The sequence below is a fragment of the Bacillus rossius genome, chromosome 1, assembly GCF_032445375.1.
Source record: "Bacillus rossius redtenbacheri isolate Brsri chromosome 1, Brsri_v3, whole genome shotgun sequence".
Lineage (NCBI taxonomy): Eukaryota > Metazoa > Arthropoda > Insecta > Phasmatodea > Bacillidae > Bacillus > Bacillus rossius.
Genome location: NC_086330.1, coordinates 9,242,160 through 9,265,538, shown reverse-complemented (window position 1 = coordinate 9,265,538; position 23,379 = coordinate 9,242,160). Strand labels below are relative to the sequence as shown.

Below are 23,379 nucleotides of genomic sequence, written 5' to 3'. Positions count from 1 at the left end.
TGAGTAATATGGGGAAGCAGGCTCTTATCAGTCATGCATCTGGAGTGAAACACAGCAGAAGAGTGCAAGGATTTCACATGAGTTCATCCATAGCAGTGTACTGTAAAACAACTAGGCCTACATCAGCAGCGTCACAAAATAATTCTGCTTCAGAGTCTTCTTCACCTTTGTCTGAATCTTCAAAATTGTTTAGTTCTGATGTACCCAGCTCACCTCAAGTATCTTCCCCTCCGTTGTTCCAAACAGATCCAGTCAGCAGTTCTAAATCTCTGCCTGATACTTCCTCGAATGCTGATAATTCTTATCTAAACCCATCCGCAACATGTTCTTGCACGTGCACATGTGGCAGTGCTAGAAAGGAATCAAAATCATTGACAAATTACTTATTAAATGATTCTGTAACACGTGCCGAAATACTTTGGTGTTTGTATTGTGTTATGGCTCATAATTCCTTAAGGAATGCAGAAAATAGTTTAGCAATGCATCGTAAGATGTATCACGACAGCAAAATTGCAGCTAAATTGCAGTTGGGAAAATCGAAAGTATCCTATACAATAGTTCACGGATTGGCTCCAGAATTTCAAAAGGAACTGCATGCTGATATATCAAAATCTTCTCATCTTGTAGTTGGCTTTGATGAAAGTTAAAATAAAATTGCCCAGAAACAGCAAATGGACATTTCTGTCCGTTACTGGAATGAAGATGATTCAATTACTTGCACTCAATATCTTACATCAGCATTTCTCGGCCATTCGACTGCAGCAGACCTGTTAAGTGCTTTTAAAAACTCTTTGCCTGTGAATACATTACACAAAATTATACAGGTGTCGATGGATGGCCCCAATGTAAATTTGCGGTTTTTAAAAGACTTGAAGCAAGATTTGAAGGAAGGTCGTACTGATGAGGGGGTAATATTGGATATCGGCACTTGTGGCTTACATTCATTACACTGTGCCTTCAAAGGCGCAATGAAGGAAACTGGTTGGGAAATTGTTAAATTCTTGCGTGCTATTTACAACCTGTTTCATAACATCCCCACTCGTCGTGCAGACTACATTAGAATAACTGGTTCCAGCTTGTTTCCTCTAAAATTTTGGTCCAGTTCGTTGGTTAGACAACGTTCCTGTAGCAGACAGAGCATTGAAAATTTTACCAAATCTTCGGAACTATGTTGCTGGTCTAAAGTCAAATACAGAACCTACGTGTGCTAGTTTTGTTATAGTGAAAAGTGCTATTAAAGATGTGTTACTTGGACCTAAACTTGCTTTTTTTTCATCTGTTGCTGCTGAAGTTGAACCACTTCTCAAAGAATATCAAACAAATGACCCCATGGCGCCGTACCTCTTTTCCGACTTTTCTTCAGTCATCAAGAATTTTATGACTAGATTTGTCAAAGCAGACGTAATGGCAAATACTACCCTGAGCAAAATAGATTTATCTGCAAATAATCTTTTGTCAAGTAAAAAAATTGACTTAGGTTTTACGTTCAGAAAATGCAAGTCAGAAGGATATGGAATTATTTAGAGCAGACTGTCTAAAATGCCTGCAGGAATGTGTGAAAAGGATTTTAAAGCGCTCACCTCTTACATTCAGCTTGACAAGAGGCATTTCATTTGCTGATCCTTCTGTAGCCCTTATTCCCGATTTGGCGATCAAGAGGCTGTCATGTGCCTTAGATATATTTGTTAGTCATAATTGGCTCTCTGGAATTCAAGGTGATAAAATATCGAAGGAATTCAAAAGATTGTGTTCATTGACTGCAGTGCAGGAACATTTGAAACTCCATGTCCGATCCAAAGTACGCCTGGATAAGTTTTGGTTTGACCTTTTAAATGTTTACTGTAGTGAAAATACAGGGCATTTAGCATCTTTTTTGAAAATATTTATTATGTCTCATGGCAACGCAGCAGTAGAAAGGGGATTTTCAATAAACAAACAGTGCTTGGTAGAAAATCAGCTGGACATTTCACTGATTGCTCAGCGTACAATTCATGATGGTATTTTGTCAGCTGGAGGTCTGGATAATTTTGTCGTATCTAAAAGATTTATTCATGCTGCTCGTAATGCATATTTAAAATACAAGGAATACACGGAACAACAGAAGAAGTTATTACAGGAAAAGGAAGAACAAGAAAAGCAGCCGCTGAACTCTCTGCTTTGGAAGCTAAGAAAAAGAAAATCTTGGAAGATGCTGAAAAAGAAGCTGCTGTATTAAGCTTCCAGATAGAAGCTTTAAAAAAGTAGTGCTGCTAAGAAAAACCTTTGTTAAAATTTTAATTTGTGATTGGACTTAAAAGGTTTTTTTAAAGTTTTAAGTTTGGAACTATTGCATACTTAGCTAATTTGAATACTATATATATTATTTTTAAATATGAAGTGGAACTGACTTATGTTTTCAAAACCATCTAGTGAGTAACTCTTGAAGAAATTGAGGAACATGGTGATATGTGAGTACAATAAACATATTTCATATATTTTTTTTCACATTTTGTATTTTAGTATTAGACCTATTTACACAGTTGCTGTTGCTTAAAATTTCGCAGTATATTTTTACATATATTATAGTGTAAAAAATATTTACAAAGTTTATAAGAATTTAAATGGGAACGAGCATAGTGTCAGGGCAAATCCTAATTTTGTCAGGGAAAACAGGGAAATGTCAGGGATTTTTGAAATCCATTTTCACTGGACACCCTGATTGAATATAATCATGACTGCAAAACTTTCATGGTACACGTCAGTTTGTACGAAAACCATCTAACATGTTTATATTTACTAAAACTAGTTTCAGTCGGTCACACTGAGATTCTGATCCCTAACCTCTGGGTTTGTCGACAAAGTATACTTTCTTATGTAGCTTTTAACCTATCCGTTTAGTCTGGTGCCAATAATAATATGGTGAACTTCAAACAAAAGAATTCCACGCGTAACGTAAGTCATTGGCGTAATAACTTGGACATCTTACAACCAAATTAACAGTCACCAAAAACTAATTTTCAAGGCTTTGTCAAATAAATATCAGAAATAGATCCTAAACTTGTTATGATGCTCTGAATTATTCAGGTATTTCAGGCTTACCTGAAGACTTCTTTGACAGAATAAAGCCTAAGGCCTCAACAATTCTGTACCTGGCCAAATCAAGCCAATATCAAACCTGATTGGTACAATTTATCTTTCCACTCGTAGCCAAATGTCACAGGATTATCCTCAAGTACAAATCTTGATGTTATTAGGCCATCTCCTGACGTTAAAAACTTTTTAAGTAGACATCAAGCCTAGATCATGCCATACTTAATCAATGGCTCCACAAAGACTCTTTCTTTTTTCCTTAGCGTTCCTGCACTAATACAAAATTCATCTATTTAATTGTTACAAAATTTAAACATTCATTGTTAGCCTAAATCAACAAACTTATTGCAATATGGCCGTAATTTATAGCAATAAAGGATACTCAGTAATAACGATTAAAAAATACGTTAACATATAAACATAATATTGTAAACTGACTAATTTTAAATATAAAAATTCTGTAAATACCTGCCCTCCACATTAACATTCAAAACAAACTATTTGTAAATATTGTAAACAGAAAGAAAATTAAATTCACATATAGCCAACATGAACAAAAATAAACTTCAGAGTCCGAGTGGGGTCCGCTTACGAAAAGCATTTTAGAGTTCGCTGAGGGCCGAAAAGTACTTCTGATTTCGGATTAAGTTTTTAAACTGTATTTTCAAAAGAGTTAAAATGGTTAAAACGCATGTTTTCAGAGTGATTTTTTTGGCGTAAAACAACCAGTACAGATTCTTGAAAGCACTTAAGGGACTTGCATTACGCCTTTTTCATCATTTTTCAACCATGTAATGTTACGGTCACCGCTCAAATTTCACAGTTATCCTTACACAAGAAAACATACTAATTACAGAAAAGTGTCGACACAACTTGGGGCTGTACATAGTGGTAGGTGTACCTAACATACACTGCGCGGCATTTCAGAGCCTTTCACTTAGAGGCGATACCGCGCTTGAAGCACCAACCAACTTTTCTGTAAAAGTTTAGTTGGAAAATATTTCAAATAATTCAAATTACCGTCGCTCAGTTGCGGTAAAAATGTACGTGAAATAATTACTAGCTCAGTATTTCTCAAATATATGATGTTTATGCCTCGGCTATGACTCAGGGTTAGCAGAAGTTCTGCACTCAGACCTCTGAGTAGAATCCCACTATAATCACCGTTGAAATATTAAATTAATTTGCTAGAATCTTCAAAAAGATGTTTAAAATTTCAAATGGATATGTAAATGACTTTAGAAATGGTTACAAGGTTCACAAGTGAGTTTCAATAAAAGTACATGTTAAGGACGCTACAATGCTAAAAATGGCTAACTTTAGCTAATAGCATAGGCCTCAATATAAGTTGCAGATAACTTATCTCGTAGTAGCTGGATCCCGTTGTAAACACACACACTCGTGGTTGCAACAATAAAGATTATTTTACAGACACTGAATTTACTGTACTTTACAATTTTAAATTAAATTAAATTATTTGTCCGAGGCCGGCGTCGGGATAGTCCCTGACGAAGAGACGCCTTTTCTTGACTTGATGTAAGTTTTTGGACATACGCCATTGCTAAGAACTTTTTCTGTTGAAGAAAAACTAATAAATAAAATAAATAAATAAAAATAAAAATAAAAATACTCAAAAAAAGATACAAAAAACACACAAAATTAAGCAAACAATTGCTGTTGTCAACAAGGATATGAACACCACAAAATATTCCGAAACAGGAATATGGTCAGCAAACAAAGAAAAAACAAAGAAAAATGTACTGAGAGAACGAAAAAATCCCCACAAATGATGACAACACAAAAATATTGAAACCCAAAATAATTCAGCACAGTTTCAATATTTTTGTGTTGTCATCATTTGTGGGGATTTTTTCGTTCTCTCAGTACATTTTTCTTTGTTTTTTCTTTGTTTGCTGACCATATTCCTGTTTCGGAATATTTTGTGGTGTTCATATCCTTGTTGACAACAGCAATTGTTTGCTTAATTTTGTGTGTTTTTTGTATCTTTTTTTGAGTATTTTTATTTTTATTTTTATTTATTTATTTTATTTATTAGTTTTTCTTCAACAGAAAAAGTTCTTAGCAATGGCGTATGTCCAAAAACTTACATCAAGTCATGCACTCCCATTGCACAAATCTTTTAAAGATAACACGCCTTTTCTTACTTCGTTTGACATAACATATTACACGGTTGCACTTCCGCACACAGTTTTTGGAGTTTGGCATTGTAGCAGGAATTTCAAACTGAAACTTTGGTTTTGTCAAGAAAAATGGTTTAAGTTAAAAAAAAAAAAATTAAAAGCAAAGTATGATTGGAGGGGAAGGAACAAAAATGTGGAGAGGGGAGGGGAAGGAAACAAGGATTGCGGAAGGGAAGATAAATAGGATTGTGGTTAGGGAAGAAGCAAGTTGGCTGGGAGCAAACAAACCGAGACAAGTACAGATTTTAGTGTTAAGACCCAAACTCTGTGCAAGGTCTTGTTTTGTGTATACTCTCTGCTGGAAACAGAGTTAATAATTAGGGGACTGTAAACGCTACTGGGCTGCGAGAGGTGAAGGTGGTGTGTGTGTGTGTGTGTGTGTGTCGCAGGCGCCACGACCTGACGCAGGCGGAGCCCACTCTCACCCACATGGCGCTGGTGGCGCTGCACCGCGCGGGAGTCCTCAAGCACGTCGTGTCCCAGAACTGCGACGGCCTCCACCTGCGCAGCGGTCTGCCGCGCCAGGCTCTCTCCGAGGTCCACGGCAACATGTACATCGAGGTACAGCCCGATACTCCCAGACTCCCCCTTTCCTTTTCATCAGGGAGAAGTCCCGACCTCTCTCCTTTACTCATGCTTGGGACCGGCAACGAGTTTGGATACCTTCGCAGGCTTAGGTTGCCAGCATAACCTAGATGAGCAGCTCCTTAATGTCTTAGGCTTGAAATTGGTTGCTGCTAAAATTGGGTTTTCTTTTTGTGGCAATATTTCTGTATTCGAAATATTTTAGAAATTCTTTGTACATATTTCATGAATTTATTATAAATATTATTTGATTTTACTAAATGAAACTGTGCATAAATACTATGTATTATTTTAAAAGTTAACAAAGAATACGTTCCACAGAAATTAAAAGTGTAACTGTAAATAGCATTATATCATTTTATATAGTAAGGGAATTTTTTTTTAAATGTTATTACCGAAGAATTTAATATTTTAGCAGAGATTTATTTTTATTTTTACCGGTTCCATGTACACACATGCATCCTATTTCCCCCCTTCCCAACTCTTATTCAAGTGTTACACAAAGTCTTTTTCTTCTATTCCTGTTTCATGGTAAATATATTAGCTTTTTGAAAACCCGCATTGACGTCAGTGCTATCAACTGTACTGTGATAAAAATAGTGTTTAGTTTCCTGTTGCAATAGTGAAGTGTAGCACGATCCACAATTTTTTTGGTATTTACTTAAAATTTTTATCACAGGTTTGCTAGCTGCCTACCCTGTTGTGCGACTGGTCCATGAACACAGTCATAACCCTATTTAGAAGTTATCCTTGATCAGTAAGCACATAACAGAAATATCTTAAGGGGCCCGCCTCGTCAGGGGTGTACGTGTGTCGGTGAGGCGGGATGATAAGCGCGACGATCGTTGGTGCTTCTAGCGCGGTATCGCCTCTAAGCGCAAGGCTCTGAAATGCCGCGCAGTTGTCTCGTCGTCACAGGATAACTGTGAGATCTGAGCGGTGACCGTAACATTATATGGCTGAAAAATGATGATAAAGGCGTAATGCAAGTCCCTTAAGTGCTTTCAAGAATCTGTACTGGTTGTTTTACGCCTAAAAATCACTCTGAAAACATGCGTTTTAGCCATTTTAACTCTTCTGAAAATACAGTTTAAAAACTAAATCCGAAATCGAAAGTACTTTCTGGCCCTCGGCGAACTCTAAAATGCTTTTCGTAAGCAGACCCCACTCAGATGGCTCGAGTAGTTTTGAGATTGCGTTGTTTTCCCTGGAGCTCTGCGCACCGTGTGTGTGCCCGGGTAAGGGGTCGGCGGTGAGGGACGGGATGGCGGGCGTGTGCGCAGGTGTGCCGCAGCTGCAAGCCGGCGCGCGAGTACCTGCGCCTGTTCGACGTGACGGAACACACGGCCAGGTTCAGCCACCGCACGCGCCGGCGCTGCTACGTGTGCGCCACCCCGCTGGTGGACACCATCGTGCACTTCGGGGAGCGCGGCACCCTGCAGTGGCCCCTCAACTGGTCCGGGGCCTGCCGGGCGGCCGACGGCGCGGACGTCATCCTGTGCCTCGGCTCCAGCCTCAAGGTCGGCATTACCCAGCTGCACAATACAGTAAAGATACGGTGTAGAGTATATCTGATGCGAACAATTATCAACAAAGAAAAATTGGCAATGCATATGTTATGAGTAGTCTAAAGTTTTTATGGTTTTATTTTAGGGATGGGCCGGTCGAATCTTCAAATCCTCGAATTCCACAAAATCTCCAGTGTTTTGAATTTTCGGGATTCGAGGAAAAAGATTTGGGATTTGAGAAAAAAATATTCTAAGTTAAAATATTGGATTAAAAACAGTAAACTATAAAAAAAATTCAACATGGGCCGAAGTATACTAGGCTTATTTATGTTTATTTTTGCGCTTAACTCTAATACCGTTCCCCAAAATATTTTTCTTTCAATATATATGTATTACGTAAGTAAATTAAACACATTGTTATGAACACGAGAGACCAGATCATGATACCAGGTTCGGAGCTGGCTAGAAGCCCTGCACAGCCACTGGCGTCACCTGCCTGTCATGTGCCGTCCACTGACGTAAGTCATGCCATGCATGCCTGGCCAGATTACAAGGGTCGTCACTACCCCCCTCCCCTCTGTTCCCACACACATCGTCCTTCCTCGGCGCTGTTATCTATCGCTAAACAGCCTTGGGGTTTCTGCGGGACGCCGCACAGTGTGGCGAGAATAAACGCAGCCTTTTTTTTTAATTTTTCGGGCATTGGGTCGGCCCGGGATGACGCGACTCGTCACATCCGCTCTCGTCGGTTCGAGAAGAGTGTCCCTGAGGTACTTAAGCAGGGACGCCGGCCTCCACGGGAGTTCAGAGCGAGTTGGGAGAGTACCGCGAGTGAAGGGAAGTGCGACATCGAGGCAGAGGGTGAGAGACCCCCTCTGAGAGTGTTGCGATACGGAGCGATGAGATTGTGAGAGTGCAGTTACTGAGCGGAGCGATACTGTGTGTGTGTATGGACAGGCAGGAGGTAAGGGGCGAACCACTGTTGAGCCTTGATCCAGTGAGGAGTGCGAACTGTGGAACTTGACAGACATTGAGTGACTTGCGAATAAACATTTTTTAAGTGCCAGTGATTGATGGGACATTTTTAAGTACCTACAACTATTGTTGATCTACTGGGACAGGTGAGTGTTGGTTGAGCGTTGTCCAGCCACTGGGACGGGTGTGTGTTGTTGCGCAGGTGCTGAAGAAGTACTCGTGGCTGTGGGGGATGGACCGGCCGGTCAAGAAGAGACCCAAGCTGTACATCGTGAACCTGCAGTGGACTCCCAAGGACGAACAAGCAGTTCTGAAGATTAATGGTAAACATCACCTAGCAGTATTTGTATTCTCATGTCACTTTTGTTTAATCATGAGGATTAATTGTATTGCACCTGAATTTAAAACATTGGTTGGTAAGGAATAGTAGGTTGATGTTTTATACAAAATGATTTAACGAAAGTCATTTTATTTTATTTTAATATATTTATTTCAATCTTCGTCAAAGCTTATTAAATCTTTTGCCATACTTATTTATGTAGACAGGAGGGACAAGTTTGAGTGCTCATGGTTTAAGCTTTATGAATACTCTTTCTTCACTAGGCCCGTGTGAATATCAGTTTTTTAGTTTGAAGCAAATACGAATACCAATTTATTCGCGAATTCTAATATCCCAAAGTAGTGGTTGAATAAGCTTATATTTACATATTTAAACCCTAGTTATTCCCAAGTTTTAGTTGTTAACTGGCACCAGGTAATTTGTATTTTAGTTCAGCATTATTTTAAATACATTTTTTGCTAATTTCATCTTTAACTTTAAACCATTATTTAGGTTTTTTTGGTATACTTCTGAGTCTCAATGTTTGTTTCGTCATAGATATGTACAGCAAGTAAGCTGCTTCTGTATCATATGGTGTTAGATCAATTGCGGCTATCTATTTACATTATGCTGTTGAAACTATGACGATTACTTCTTTTAATGCCCATATCAATGGAGTGTCTGGTTTTGGGGTGTGGTAGTCCATGGTTGTTGACTTCTTTTCTCCCCACTTGCAGTACGTGTGATGGAAAGATTACAAATAATATTTATTTTTTAATTTTGAAATTAAATATTCCATGTTTTGAATTGTTTACACAATTTTTTCTGTTAATTTTTAGCGAGAAAGTAGCGAAAAAAAACTTTGAATACTTGTTGCATTTTTTAAATGTCGTTTATTGTTCATGTTTTTGATTCTGAAGTCCCATTAAACATCAAAAAAGGGGTATTTACATCTGTATATGGTATATGACAAACTCACGATGTATATTATGTCAAGTATCTGTAAGCAAACAAATACCTACATATTCGTTATTTTGAAGTGTTATTATTCGATGTTGAGTTGAATACAAATAGTTTATTATTTTTATTCGTATCCTAAAATTTGAATATTCGCACCGGCCTACTCTTTACATTTCGCATCTTGGTGCCGGAGAGCAGCAACCGTCATAGCCAAGTATAACATGTCATCACAAACTCAGGTTAATGACTATACTAGTAGAAAATTAAAACATTAAATAAAATATATACCATATGAAACTAAGTAATGTTTCATATTTAAGACTAAAATACAGTGTTTTATCGCTTAATGGTCGCACGCGCGTAATCGTCGCAACCATATTTTAGGCTGTCAAAATTGGGATAAAAAAAAAATTCTCTCGTAAACGTCGCATGATGTTTTTGGTCCCGCTAGTAGATGCTGAGCGCTTTGTGTAGGTATCTTTACCGTATAAAACAATGTATTTTAAAGTAGAAATCTAATATTTATTCGGTCATTACCACTTACTTAATAAATTAATGGAAAAATACGAAGTTGTTTGACATGTAAATTTTCTTATAAAGATGTTTTTAAACGTTATTTCCTTTATCTGATCATCTGCGTCGCCGCGGTGTAGGTATTATCTGAAGTTTGTTTCAGTCATTACCACTTATTTATTTAATTAACGGAAATACAAAGTTGTCTGACGTGTAAATTTTGTTTTAAAGACGTTTTTAAACGGTATTTCCTTTATCTGATTGCGTTACCGCGGCGTACCGCTTACAAAAATGTAGCCAACGCATCATTCATGTTTGGTTATGTTGCTTCCCGTATAGAGCGCGCGCACGTAGTAAAATATTGATATCTCGCCGATTGGATGCAACGTGCGGTATCTGTCAGGCGCCGAGTTAACTACATTTGATAGCCCGCATTCTTTCGTGGCAAGTGTGTACTACGACACTTGCGTTCGCGTTACAGTTTTGGTTTTTCTATTTAAAGTTGAAGAAAGGTTTTTGTTTAAGGAATTATTAATATAGATTGTTTGGCGTGCTCTTGTATACTCCACCTTTTTTTAAATAAACGTACTTTCCATGAACGGGTTTTGTTTAATGAATAACTTTACCTAACAAATTTTTTTTTCCACATAATGGTCGCACCCCTACTTTTCAAACTTGATTTTAGAATAAAATGTGCGACGATTATACAAGAAAACACAGTAATTGTATGAATGTTGTTGAAACTTGTTCTTTTGCCGTATTCACAGGATCGGAAATAATGTCTCATGTGGCAGCTCTCATGTTGATTGCTCCACTGATATTCAGTTGTCTCTCTCTTGAGACGAAATGACAATTAATACAGTTATTATAATTTTCTTCTACCATAACTTGTCTTAAACTTTAGCTTGAGGTGACAAAAACTACATGAAAGTCATAAGGCAATGTTTACAAGTGGCGGAGAAATACAAAATTGGTAGGTAATCTGAAAGTAGATTTTAAGTAGGGTTTCAAAAAAGTGTGAACAAACCATGAATATACTAAAATAGAGCCAAGATTTTATGGTATTATAAAAATTAAAATTTCATATTAAAAATATTGGATTTTCTTTTCAATGGTCATTAAAAATTAAACACATGTAGTAATAAGTACATATCAAGCACAATAATGTTGATCAACTACTTCAAATGATTCGCAGCAAGACACTTAAAATGTGTTTGTAAAAAAATACTGGATTTATTAATAACTGTACGTTAAGCGTAATATGCAACTTAAACATTCAGTATTATTGTGTAATGTTCTTTAGTTCACAAGAAATCTATAAATTTGTAAAAATAAAGTACAGCTAAACTTCTTTTTAAATGGAGCATCTATAACCAAGATTTTCATTATCATTTTTATTTTGTATAGTATTTTTTTTTTAATATATAAAATTTACATAAATATCAAACAATGAAATGGTGTTATTCAAACTACTTAACCTGCATAACCTTAAAATTTAATCATATGGTTTAAATTAATATCTGGTGCCATAAAGATTTCAAATTTAAATTATACTTTTTTGTTACTGTATTATTATTTCAATACTATTAAATGAATTAAAAAAAAAATAAATATGCAATGTTCAAAACCCAAAATCATTATAAATCCTTGAGCTGTTTTTCTGTAGGCTTTAGCCATGAGTGTTTAGACTGCTTTTATTTACTTAACATAGAAATAGAAATAAAATAAATTATTTACTTACATTATAGGTAGTTGGGGTTATTACATAAATGCCTTAACTAAATATTTATTAATTTTTAAATATTTAATTAACAAAATGGGGTATTGAGGGGAATTTCAATGCATTTTAAGTTTAGCTTTGAATTTTGGTGTTTTACGGTGTATTCACTTCCATTTCAGTATTTGGTGACGTATTGACTTAATTTCGCTGTTATTTCAGGTTTTATTGCTATTCACCATACAATCTTGCCTCTTTAACTGTAAACAAATACGAATTTGTGTTCATCAGTTAAGAATCAGGGTGGCCACCAAACCGGGAAAACGGGAAAAACTGGGAATATGTCGGGAATTTGAAAGGGCCCGGGTAAAACCGGGAAACTGTCTGGAATTTTATTTCTTTCCTGGGCAAATGCTGCGGTGTAAATGCGCACAACTTATATAAGACGTAAATCGTGGCGTCTGATAATCACGCGGCAAATCTGTACAGTGTCATGTTGGCAGCGACTGTAGTGTTCCCAGGCGTGTCATGTTTCTTCTTTCCTTATAGACGCAATACGTCACTAAGAGGCAGAGGGGGAGGGGGAATATGAACCGCACTACGGCGTGCAACACGGGGTGTTGTTCTAATTTGTTCTGTTCAGTACAAGTCTTCGAGCGGTTTTAGTCTTACGCTGTGCAGTTTGTTAGGAAGCTATTGCGGCAATGTCTACTAGGTATTCCTGTCGTTATGAGTCTTGAGGTTCCATGGGCTACTGAGGATGCGAAAGACAGAACTTGTGCGAGATGCAAGATATGCAATAAAAGTTTCAAGATCGATACGATGGGTAGGGGAGCATTTACAAGCCATGCCAAATCTAAGAATTACAATAGAGTTATAAATAACCAATCAAGAAACCTGCAAGTTACAGAATTTTGTTTCCACTCAACCTGCTCAGGATGAAGCCCACGCTTCCTGTAACAAAGTTTTATTAGTACTTTAATTTATACTAGTAGCTTCCAACGGTTTAGCGGTGTTATAAACTACGACGTCTTGTAATCCATCGCTTATCAATAAACTGTCAAATATGTTCAGTAACTAACGACACTGCACGTTTTTTTATGAATATTCGCAGCGTGTTGAGGCCGGCCGATAAACCTTCCGCATTAACTTACCTTTAACGTCGGTAATGCTATGTCCACTTAAAATTTGTAAAATAATAATACTAAACATATAATTATTATGTACACCAGAACCCCGATTTCACGAACACGGGATTTAACGAAGCAGTGATTTTACGAGTACATTCTCGGGAACCGTAAAAAAATTGGAAATTTCGACCAAAATGTGAAAAACAGAAAAAAATATTTAAAAAAAAAACGCAATGAAAGATCATATATACCGAATAAAAGCATGTTGGACCTCCTGCGGTCACCAGCAAAGCATAAACACGACCCAATGCGTGGTGCAACTGCTACATCGCTTCGTTATTGCTCGCGCGAGAGGCGGGACGTGGAATGTTAGAAGAAAGGAAGGGGGAAATGCGGGGGATGACAGACAGCAGCCAGTGTGTTTCCTGCGTGGGGAATAAGTGGCATAGCTCCTTTTTTTATGCTGTGTGAAGCGACCTTTTTCTATCAACTCACGGGAAAAGATAATTGCTTGAGCTGTCAAAATAAACATCGCTGCGACAGTTAAAACAAGACACGGGCGAGCATCCGGTAGGTCGATGTGTGTATCTACTCGAAAAACATTTCTCAATTCATGACACTAATAAGATTCCTTATAACTTACACGTATAGCCTGATGTTTTCAGCCTGATCCATGCAAGTTCTTTAGCCACGTTTTGAATGAAAACAACCACCAGCCGGCCAGTGTTGTGCCCTGTTTAATACGCACAAAATATACCAAATATATTTGGTTCAAAAAAAAAAAAAAAAAAGAACCTCAGGGAACTTAGGGCAATAAAAGTCAAAATAATGAGTGATGCCTTAAAACAGACCGCTCTCATAGACGAAGAAATTTTTAAACACAAAAAAGGTTAAAGTTATGTGGCAAATATATATTTAGTAAACTGCCACCTGTTTTTTTAGTTGGGTATGTATCACATTTTGTGCACTTTTGTTTTATATTTAGTACTATACAGTTCCGTGTTTTAAAATGTGTGCTTTGTATCATGTATTACAAAAAACATGTCATTTTGTATATATATTGCAAAACCTGGAAAATCTTGAAAATACCTGGAAAAACCTGGAAAAAACCTGGAATTTTTTATCACAAATATAGTGGCCACCCTGAAGAATAGTGGCCATACTGTAAAATGTAATTGCATTAAAAATATCATAACTGAATGTCTGGTACTCTTGTTCATAACTGTGTGCCATGTGTGTGGTCTGCTTGCTTGCGGCAGGGAAATGCGACGAGGTGATGCGGCAGGTGATGGAGCACCTGCAGATCGCAGTTCCCTCGTACTCGCGCGAGGGTGACCCCATATTCACCCACACGACGGGGCTCCACCCCGCAGAGCTGCACACCACCTCCCACCCGCAGCTGGCCGGCCCGGACCCGGCGAAGCAGGAGCCCGTCGCGGGAGGGGGGTTCCACTTCGTCAGCGTGGAGTTGGACCAGAAGCCCGGGGCCCGGTTCGAGTGGAGCCGGCTGCTGGACCCGTTCCGCAGCGTGGCCGCCCGCGGCCTCGGGCCGGAGGAAACCATCACGGGCGTGAGCTCCGTGTTCGACCGCCGGCCGGACTTGAGCGGCGAGGGCGGCCGCCGGTTCCTGTGCTGCCCCAACAAGCTGGTGAGCAGGTGCCAGTGCGACGTGGGGCCGTGCCACCAGGAGACGGCCCTCGACCTGACGGTGCGCGGGAGGGACGCGACCTGCCCCTTCTGCGTGTCGCGGCACGGCTCGGCCAGCTGCCTGTTCTACGTCCCCCGCCGCCCGGAGTTCAAGATCCTGCTGCTGGGCTCGGACCCCGACGCCGCCATCTGCGAGTGCTGCGACAGGGGCAGCGAGGAGGGGGAGACGGGGGCGGAGGACGAGGAGGACTCTGACGTGGCGGGCGAGGACCTCGTTCCCAAGCAGGACGACGAGTCGCCTCTCTGCAAGGTTCCCGCCGTCAACCCGGGCTGGTACGGCAAGGGCTGCCGCAAGAAGATCAGGAGGAAAAGAGCCGAGTCGAGGTAAAGGTAGTGAGTTTAGCTTTCCAATTTATTTATTTATTTTCTAGAATATACAAATTTTGTGTTCATTCTCATGTGAAAAATAATTATGATTTGTAAAAATTGTTGAAATTTAGTTTAACTGCTTTGCAGTTTTCATTTATCTCAAACCTGCCATCATTTATGAAGCCAAATGAATAAATGGCGATGAAATTGAACATGCCATGCTTTGTTTAAAGGCTCGTTTCAATTGTATTCTATTGTATATCAAAATTAGAATTCCTAATCAGTTTTATAGCAAAATTACTTAAAGTAATAAAGGTATTACAGGTATCCAGTAATAGAAATGTCTCAAATTTTTATTAATCAACAATGCAAAAGAAGTATAATTTAATTAGTTAGGTAAATATTTTTGTAGAGGCTTTATTTGTTTGGAATTGTTAGCAATAGAGTACATGTTTAGTGTGTTGTTATGTACATATCGTATTTACCCTCGTATGGGTTGCGCAATTCATGCCGATTTTTAGTTAATAAAAAAATGTAGTGCTACCCTTATGCAAGTTTTTCACCTTTGTTTAAAAAAGAAATATTATGCTGTGTGGTTGAATATGTGTTTAAATAGCTAACCTATGTTGGTTTTTCACTTATATAACTCCATGAGTAAGTATAATTTGTTGGATCAAAATGTCTCGGCAGTCGCGTGAAGCTACGGTAGCAGCGCGGTCGGCGCTAGCTAGTGACCTGTCTGCTGCGCTGCGCAAGTGTGGCATTTGTCAGCGGGAGGGGAGGGGGAAATCTAAACATAAACCAGCCAGAGAGAGAGAGAGAGAGTGTGCACGTGAGGCTTGTGGCAAGTGTAGACGGTTCTTCCTCCCTCTCATCGTGAATGTCCATGAACTGGCACCCTACACAGTTACGGTGTCTATCTTTATAGGTGTTTATGGTGCAACTGTTCCCAAACATCATTGTTTTTGCGTGAGATTTCCTATGCTTTCAACTGAACGTACCATGACAAATTGCAGCCATCGTTGTTGCTTATAAGTCTACATTTTATATTCGTCCAGTCCTGCACAAGTTTGCCAGTAATTTGAGTTTTAGTTTTGATAAAGGAACTGGCAAAGAGTAGCTTGCCGCCTCTTCTCTCTCTTTGTGAAAAGGGATGGGTAATCATATCAAATGGAATAGGCGAGAGGGAAACGAGGGTATAAAAAATAGCAAAATTTTCCTTTAGTATTTTTGTCGGGTAATGCTGGAAATTGGTTAGCTCCTAAAAAATGAGGGGGTGGGAAAAGTGAGCTGCCTTGCACTCTCCTGTAGTAAACAGTCAAAGAAGAACCAGTGCTTAATTCTTAGGAGCCAATAAGCCGAGACACGGAACACGAGGGACTCCTCGTGTATCTGTGGAACTTATGTGAAGGTGCGATCCTTATTGGAGGGCAACCCACGTGTGAAAATGTATGTTGGATTTATTTTTTTCCCAAAATTAAAGTTGCGACACATACGCGAGGGCGAGCCTTCTGTGGTTAAATGTGGTAGTACCTAGGTACAGCACATGTTTTACAGCCTTGCTTTTAAAATACGCAGCATTGAGCGTTAAGTATTACATTGAGAACACCAATACTTCAGAGTCTCCAAGTGTGGATTAAAGGATAATAAATGAGCTTAAGGTATGTCATGTCTTTCTTAAAGTAGCTGTGCCGTATTCTTTGCTTCTTTTCTCCTTTTCAACGTATTGGGACTGTGCAATAGCAGCATAAGTACCACCACATTGGATGACATGTTATACAGGGAGAGTAGCAATGTTAATCCAAAAAATCTTTGTTTACATGCTGGAAAATGTGATAAATTGTAAGTATTGTGACCTACATACCTATTTTTTTTCTGACACATACCACATTTTCAAAACTGATTTCATTATTAATATCTATAGTCTTAAAAAAACTGTTTTGAGAAAAATATATGAATGTCCACTGGCAGCTTTCGTTGGATAAACCTACAACAATAAATTACACTAAATAGAAGGAATAACCATTTTAACATGTAGGCCTGTGCCAATATCAGTTTTTTGTTTGAATTGAATACAAATATTTTATTATTCTCAAATACAAATATTGAATTTGATTGGTGAGAATGAGAATTAGAATCCCACTGAAAAAAAGATTTTTCACGTCATGTAACAACTTTTGGAAAATTGGCCAAATAATTCTAAAGTGAAAGGTTTGTTAAGCTAAGTCAGCTGCATATATTATGTGGAAAATGTTTGTTTTAAAATTTATATACAAATATATAAATTATGAATATATATATATATATATATATATATATGTATATATATATATGTATATATATGTATATACCCAAAGTATGCCAACCAACCACCCACCCAACTAACCTTTAATTTTAGTTCCTATTCGTCTTATTTTCCACAACCTGCTACTCTACATATTAATCCAGAAAATTTTCGTGAACCGCAAAATACAGTGAAATCCATTGGAATCTATTTTACAAAAAAAGTGAGTTTTTTTTAAATGCAGTATTTCAAAATTAAGTGATTGAGCTCATATTTACACATTTAAACCCTGGTTATTCACGATTTTTCATTGTTAAAGGGCACCAGATAAATTGTATTTTAATTTGACAATATTATAAACGCAATTTTTATAATTTTATCGGGAATCTTAAACCATTATTTATGTTTTATATATATTTTGAGTCGCAACGTCTGTTTCGTCATAGATATGTATACAGAAATAAGCTACTACTGTATCACATGGTGTTAGATTGATTGTGACTAGTGATGGGTCGATTCCGATTCCGGAATCGGTCGGTCCCACCGATTCCAGTATAATCGTGGGATTCAGAATACAATGGTTTTGGAATCGACCATGACCGATTCCTGCATTGTTTTTAAGTTTACAAAATACATCTCCTACGCAACGTAAGAAAATACTAAAATGAATGCAAATATAATTTTTAAACTACATAATACAATCTTTTTTACGGAACTGATTTACGAATTACGGTAATTAACGTATTTATTTACTTGCACCGCCATTTTCCCTATAGTACAAATGCAGTATCTACTTTCCCGCTTTAAACTAAAGCATTTTTCGGAAATTACGTTGCAGCAGCACTGCATTTAATAGTAAACTTTCAAAAATAACTAGACAAAACCATAAATGTTTAAAGAAAATTATGTAAATGTAAACGGCAAGTAAAATAACGTAAACGTTAACAACTTGATCATGGCAGCTACATTTGCCATTGTAAACAACCTAATTTTTTGTTTGTGCTACCGGCCATGGTAAACCATACGGCCATGAACCAAATCTTTGGTGACGTGAAAATTAAGATGTTTCACATCTCTGCACTTTAAACTTTACAGAATTAAATGAAATAATTTTTGAACGAGATTTTACCCAAATTGACAGTGGATTACTGCGACCATATTAAAATAAGTTTAAAAGCAACATAACCAAATTGCTGTAAATCGGCGTTCTTGTGCGTGTTCAGCGATGCTCTTTTTACATTAGATATATTTTGGAAAGGCAGTTGGCTAATCTGGATTTCCAAACATTGCTGCTGAAACGTTCGTAAATTTTTATTACCAGACATAAACAATCTTTTGAAAGTAGTTGTGTTTAACAGAATTGTTTCCGATAAATTTTTGAAATGAATTAAATGTTAACACGCAATTTTTTTAAGAGTTTAATTATTTTGTGTAAGAAAATCTCACCATAAAATGTGGACATTTTGAGATGCTAAACATGCACAGAATGTTCTTAGTCAAGAACCGAAAATTTATTTTCTCTTTACGGTTGTGAAGAACTGCAAGACTGGATGGATTTATTCTTTTCACCAAGTGAGATGGTCCCTTGAAATATGTATCAACGAGGTTATATTGTCATTTTATTTGGATCATTATTTACTTGCGCTTGAAAATAAAATTCTTAACCTAAACGTACAAACCTCTTTTTTTACAATTAATTAATTGAGTTGATAATGTAAGGTATCAAAAGTTGGATAAGTTATAACATTATTTACAAAATACGTCATAAGACATCTTTGATTATTGGCAGTGTTTGAACACATGTTTCGTCTAACTATATGCAAGGTTAAAAGGCCAAATTGTGCTAGAAATTCAAGGTAGCATAACTTGATGGTAATGAACATACTTTTTAACATTATATAAGCTGTATATAATGTTAATTTCTGCACAGAAAATGAAACACAATTATATCTATAATATATATATATATATATTATATATAATTATGCAATTATATATTTAAAATCATAAACAACCTTTTTTTTTCTGAGTATATTACTCTGTTGAACATTGTCAGCTAAAAATTAAGGAATCGGAATCGGATCGAAGAATCAACCCTTTAATTTAAGAATCGAAAATGGAATCGGAATCGGTATATTTTAGGAATCGGCCCAACACTAATTGTGACTATTGATTTATACATCATTGAAACTATGACGATTAGGTACTTCTTTTAATGCCCCATCTCAATGGAGTGTCCTCGTGTTTTGTGTTGGTGTAGTGCACGGTGTTAACATTTTTTTTCCCCCCAATTCTGGAGCGTGTGCTGAAAAGAATAGAAATAATATTTTGTTTTCAAGTTTGAAATTATAAATATGCCTTGTTTTGAATTGTTTACACAATTTTTTCAATTTCTGTTTAACCCGACACTAGCGTAAAAAACTGTGAATACTTGTTGCATTTTTAAAATTTTCATTAGATTTTGATTCTGAAGTCCCATTAAATATCAAAAATGGATATTCATATCGCAAAAATGACTTAATCACAAATCTCAGCAGGGAATGTTGGTATGTGACAAACTCACAATGTATAATATGTTAAGTATTCGTAAAACAAATGATTATTCGTTATTTCAAAGTGTTTTATATTTGAGGTTGAATCAAATATGAATATTTCATTATTTGCATTCCTATGCAAAAATTTGAATATTCGCACAGGTCTATTTATATGTCAACATTATAGATATTTTTGGCTGCTTTGTTAATGGTTTGAATTATAATGTATATAAGGTGTTAAGACCATAAATGTTGTATGCTTGAAGTTAAAAATTTGTAAAGAACGCAAAATATATTTAGTTATGTACTGTATTTTTACGTCAAACACAATTCTTCTAAATTTTCCTGTGAGTTGTGTGGTTTTTGTACTGAATTTCTCACTTCTTGTTTTTTTTTTGTGGTTATATTATCTTTTAGAACCTGTCAACTTTATAAAGAACTTAAGTGAGATAGTTTGGTTTTGGTTTTTTTTTTGATTCACCCACATACCTGCAATTTTTTTGATTATGTGATAAATTGCAAGTTCCTTCAAGTCTTATAGTATTACTAATTGATTACTAAAGAAACAAAAGACTGAGAATTGAGAAATATAATTTAGAAATATAATTACAAACATTTTAGAAAAAGAACATCTAGGTTTGTAATGGATAGAGCCATGCATTTGTGTTGTTATTTTATTGCACAAACTGGTGTTTATTTAGTCGAAAAAGGTGTTATTTATTGTTAAACATGGTGTTATTTTTTAGCATGGTGTTATTTTACCCTGTTATTTTGCACGTTGTGTCAATTTTGACCCAAATATTAATTGTTAACATCTTTCTTTTCAAAATACCAATAAAATTATGTAAATTATACAGCACTACAGCTTATCACTAGTACCAGCAGAATAAAGAAATGCATTGCTCAGCAAAATGATATCTACATGCTATAATTAAATAATAAAATTACCAAACTAAGATTTTCTAAAGAATGCAAAAGTGTTGATCTTTTTGAGATTTTATTTGGTAGAAGGCAAATGTTATAATAACAATGTAAAAAGGAACCAAATTCTAAAATTTTTAAAGCTTTTAGAATGTTAGTCATTAAAAAATATTTATCTTGTTACTTGAGGCTTGGTGTACTAGAAGAACCTCTATCTGCCGTATTTCAGGAACCAGCTCAAAATTAATATGTGTGGGGGAAAGCTGTGTGTGTGTGCATTTGTGTGTGTTTGTGTGTGTGTTTGTGAAAAAAGTTGTGTGTGCAGAAATAAAAAACCCAACCTCTAAAGTTAGGAGGATCATAAACACCTAATAAGATAAAAAGAACTGCTTAGTAAATCAATTTTATCCAAAAAAAATTTATGTTTTCATTATTTGATAATATCTTAACCATTCATTCTGAGTTCTCACTTCTTTTAAATGCTGAGTCATGATCACAAGCTTAGTGAACACCAGCAAGTAGTACCGGGTGGGGCAAAGGGTGGGTTTTGGTTTTGAAAGGTCTATAAATTAACAAGGAGCAACTTACAGAAATGAGGTTTATTTTATTGGAATCAGTATGCATCCCCACTTTTTTCTCTCATCAAGTTCGGAAGATAACATCAGGAAGATGGTGGCCATCCGCAGCGATGCGTTGATGAAGGCGATTTCGGAACCCTCGGACCGCTCTCCGGCAATTTTGAGTGGTATGGCTTTGATTTCCTCCTGAATTCGCAATTTCAGTTCTTCCATTATATGAGGATGATGTTTGCAAACCTTTTCCTTGAGGTAACCCCACAGGTAGAAGTCACAAATGCTCCAATCTGGTGAGAGCACGGGTCACCCCACGTCACCCCTCAGAGAGACAAGGTGTAGTTACACTACAACCCTCACGTACCTTCAGTGATGACTATACCAGCATGTTTGTGCGTAGTTGCAATCTTTGTCAGTTTTTTTTTTAGTATATCTCTCCTTTGTGCAGTGAAATTATGTTTTCAGTTAAGATACATTTTACGAATGCCAAATCAATGTGTGGCTTTTGTAGTAATTGAAGATAATTAATGTGTATTCAGAAATACAGTTTTGCAGTCAATCCATTTTTAATTTTTGCATAGGCAATAATTTATATTTAGTTTCATCATGCTGATGGTAAGACTGCATTGTGAAAGTTTTTAGTGCTTATTTGTGTGTCAGTTATCTACATTTCATAAGTTTATTGGTATTCATGAATGTACTGTATACGGAAAACAGACGCTCGTTAGCAGCTGTCGGTTAGATGACTTGAATTGTCTTCCGTCAGTATTATGCTTAGCCTGCTTACATAGGCTCAAAGAGCGGAGGTGGTACATGTCTGTCTGTTTCACGTCATTTTCCAGCAATCACAGTTCTGTAACTCTGAGCAGCTAGAGAGCTTTCAAGTCAGTATGAGGGATCTGCTAAGTTTCAGAATCAATGCATTTAAACATTTATTTGTAACTTTGAAGTCAAACGTGTTTCATTGGTTTGAGTTTAGTTTACTCTTAACTTGGAAATTTATTCCATTGCAGTTAACCCTTTTTCAAAATCCATACTACTTTTCAGAGTTGTCAGGTGGAACTGCTGGCAGCATTTTTGAACACAGATCATCCCACCCATCTCATTGCTGAGCGAGTGAGGAGTTCGTCACGAGTTTCCTGCCTCTTTCTTCCGCTGCTCTTCAGTGTGGATGCTGGTGGAGACAACCTCCCTCCCCGTTTCTCTCTCTGTAGTCTTTGCTTCTTTCAGTTTGCATTGTGGAGGGCGTCTGCAAGCCCGTATCAACCCTCACTTTTCTTTCAACCGCTGCTTCGTGTTTCAAAAGATTCTTTTTGAATCACCGTTTTTACAAAAAAAAGGGGGGGCTTAGAAAATGTCTCGTAACTACTACATAAGTTTACCATGATGTGTACAGTCAAACCGACAGTACATTACTAAACACTCCCACCTCTAATGTCCTGTACTCATGCTAGCAAAGTTCCACTGACTAGTTACGTATTGAGTGTGAAAATAATAGTCTCTAGATTTTTCTTCATGTTATCTTTAAAAGATTTGTGCAATGGGAGTGCATGACTTGATGTAAGTTTTTGGACATACGCCATTGCTAAGACGCCTGGGAAATAAATATGGACTTCAAACAGCATTCCGTTCTAAATCTACTATTAAAAGTATTGTATTGTTACCAAGGTGAAACCAGCCACAGAAAAATTACAAACTCACAACTGTGTGTATCAGATCCCCTGTGAAGGTGGCCACATGTACATAGGTGAAACTGGCAGAGCTCTATCCACCCGAATCAAAGAACACAAAAACAACTGCAAGAAGGGTGAAACCCTAAAATCCAGACTTGCTGAACATACATGGGAAAATAGCCACAAAATTCTCTGGGAAGACTCCACACCACTTATACAGGAACCCGATAAAATAAAAAGGAAAATCAAAGAATCAGCCTTCATTATTAGCAATAAAAATATTTTCAGCCAGCAGAGCATTGAATTAAAAAATATGTGGATCCCTTTGATAAAGAGAGAAACATCCCTGCAGCACAAAACAATAGCCAATACTCAACCCACCATAACCAATCCGCTTTAACT

The 23,379-nt window shown here is 37.0% G+C and overlaps 1 protein-coding gene across 1 annotated transcript in view; it reads left to right on the top strand.

The window, feature by feature from the left end:
- Nucleotides 1–23,379, top strand: part of LOC134531952 (NAD-dependent protein deacetylase Sirt7) — a 48,845-nt gene that overhangs the window by 18,897 nt on the left and 6,569 nt on the right. The window contains exons 4-7 of the mRNA XM_063368048.1: nucleotides 5,660–5,831; nucleotides 7,139–7,375; nucleotides 8,541–8,661; nucleotides 14,237–15,008. Of these exons, the coding sequence (XP_063224118.1) occupies nucleotides 5,660–5,831; nucleotides 7,139–7,375; nucleotides 8,541–8,661; nucleotides 14,237–15,008 (1,302 nt within the window). The remainder of the gene's footprint in view (nucleotides 1–5,659; nucleotides 5,832–7,138; nucleotides 7,376–8,540; nucleotides 8,662–14,236; nucleotides 15,009–23,379) is intronic.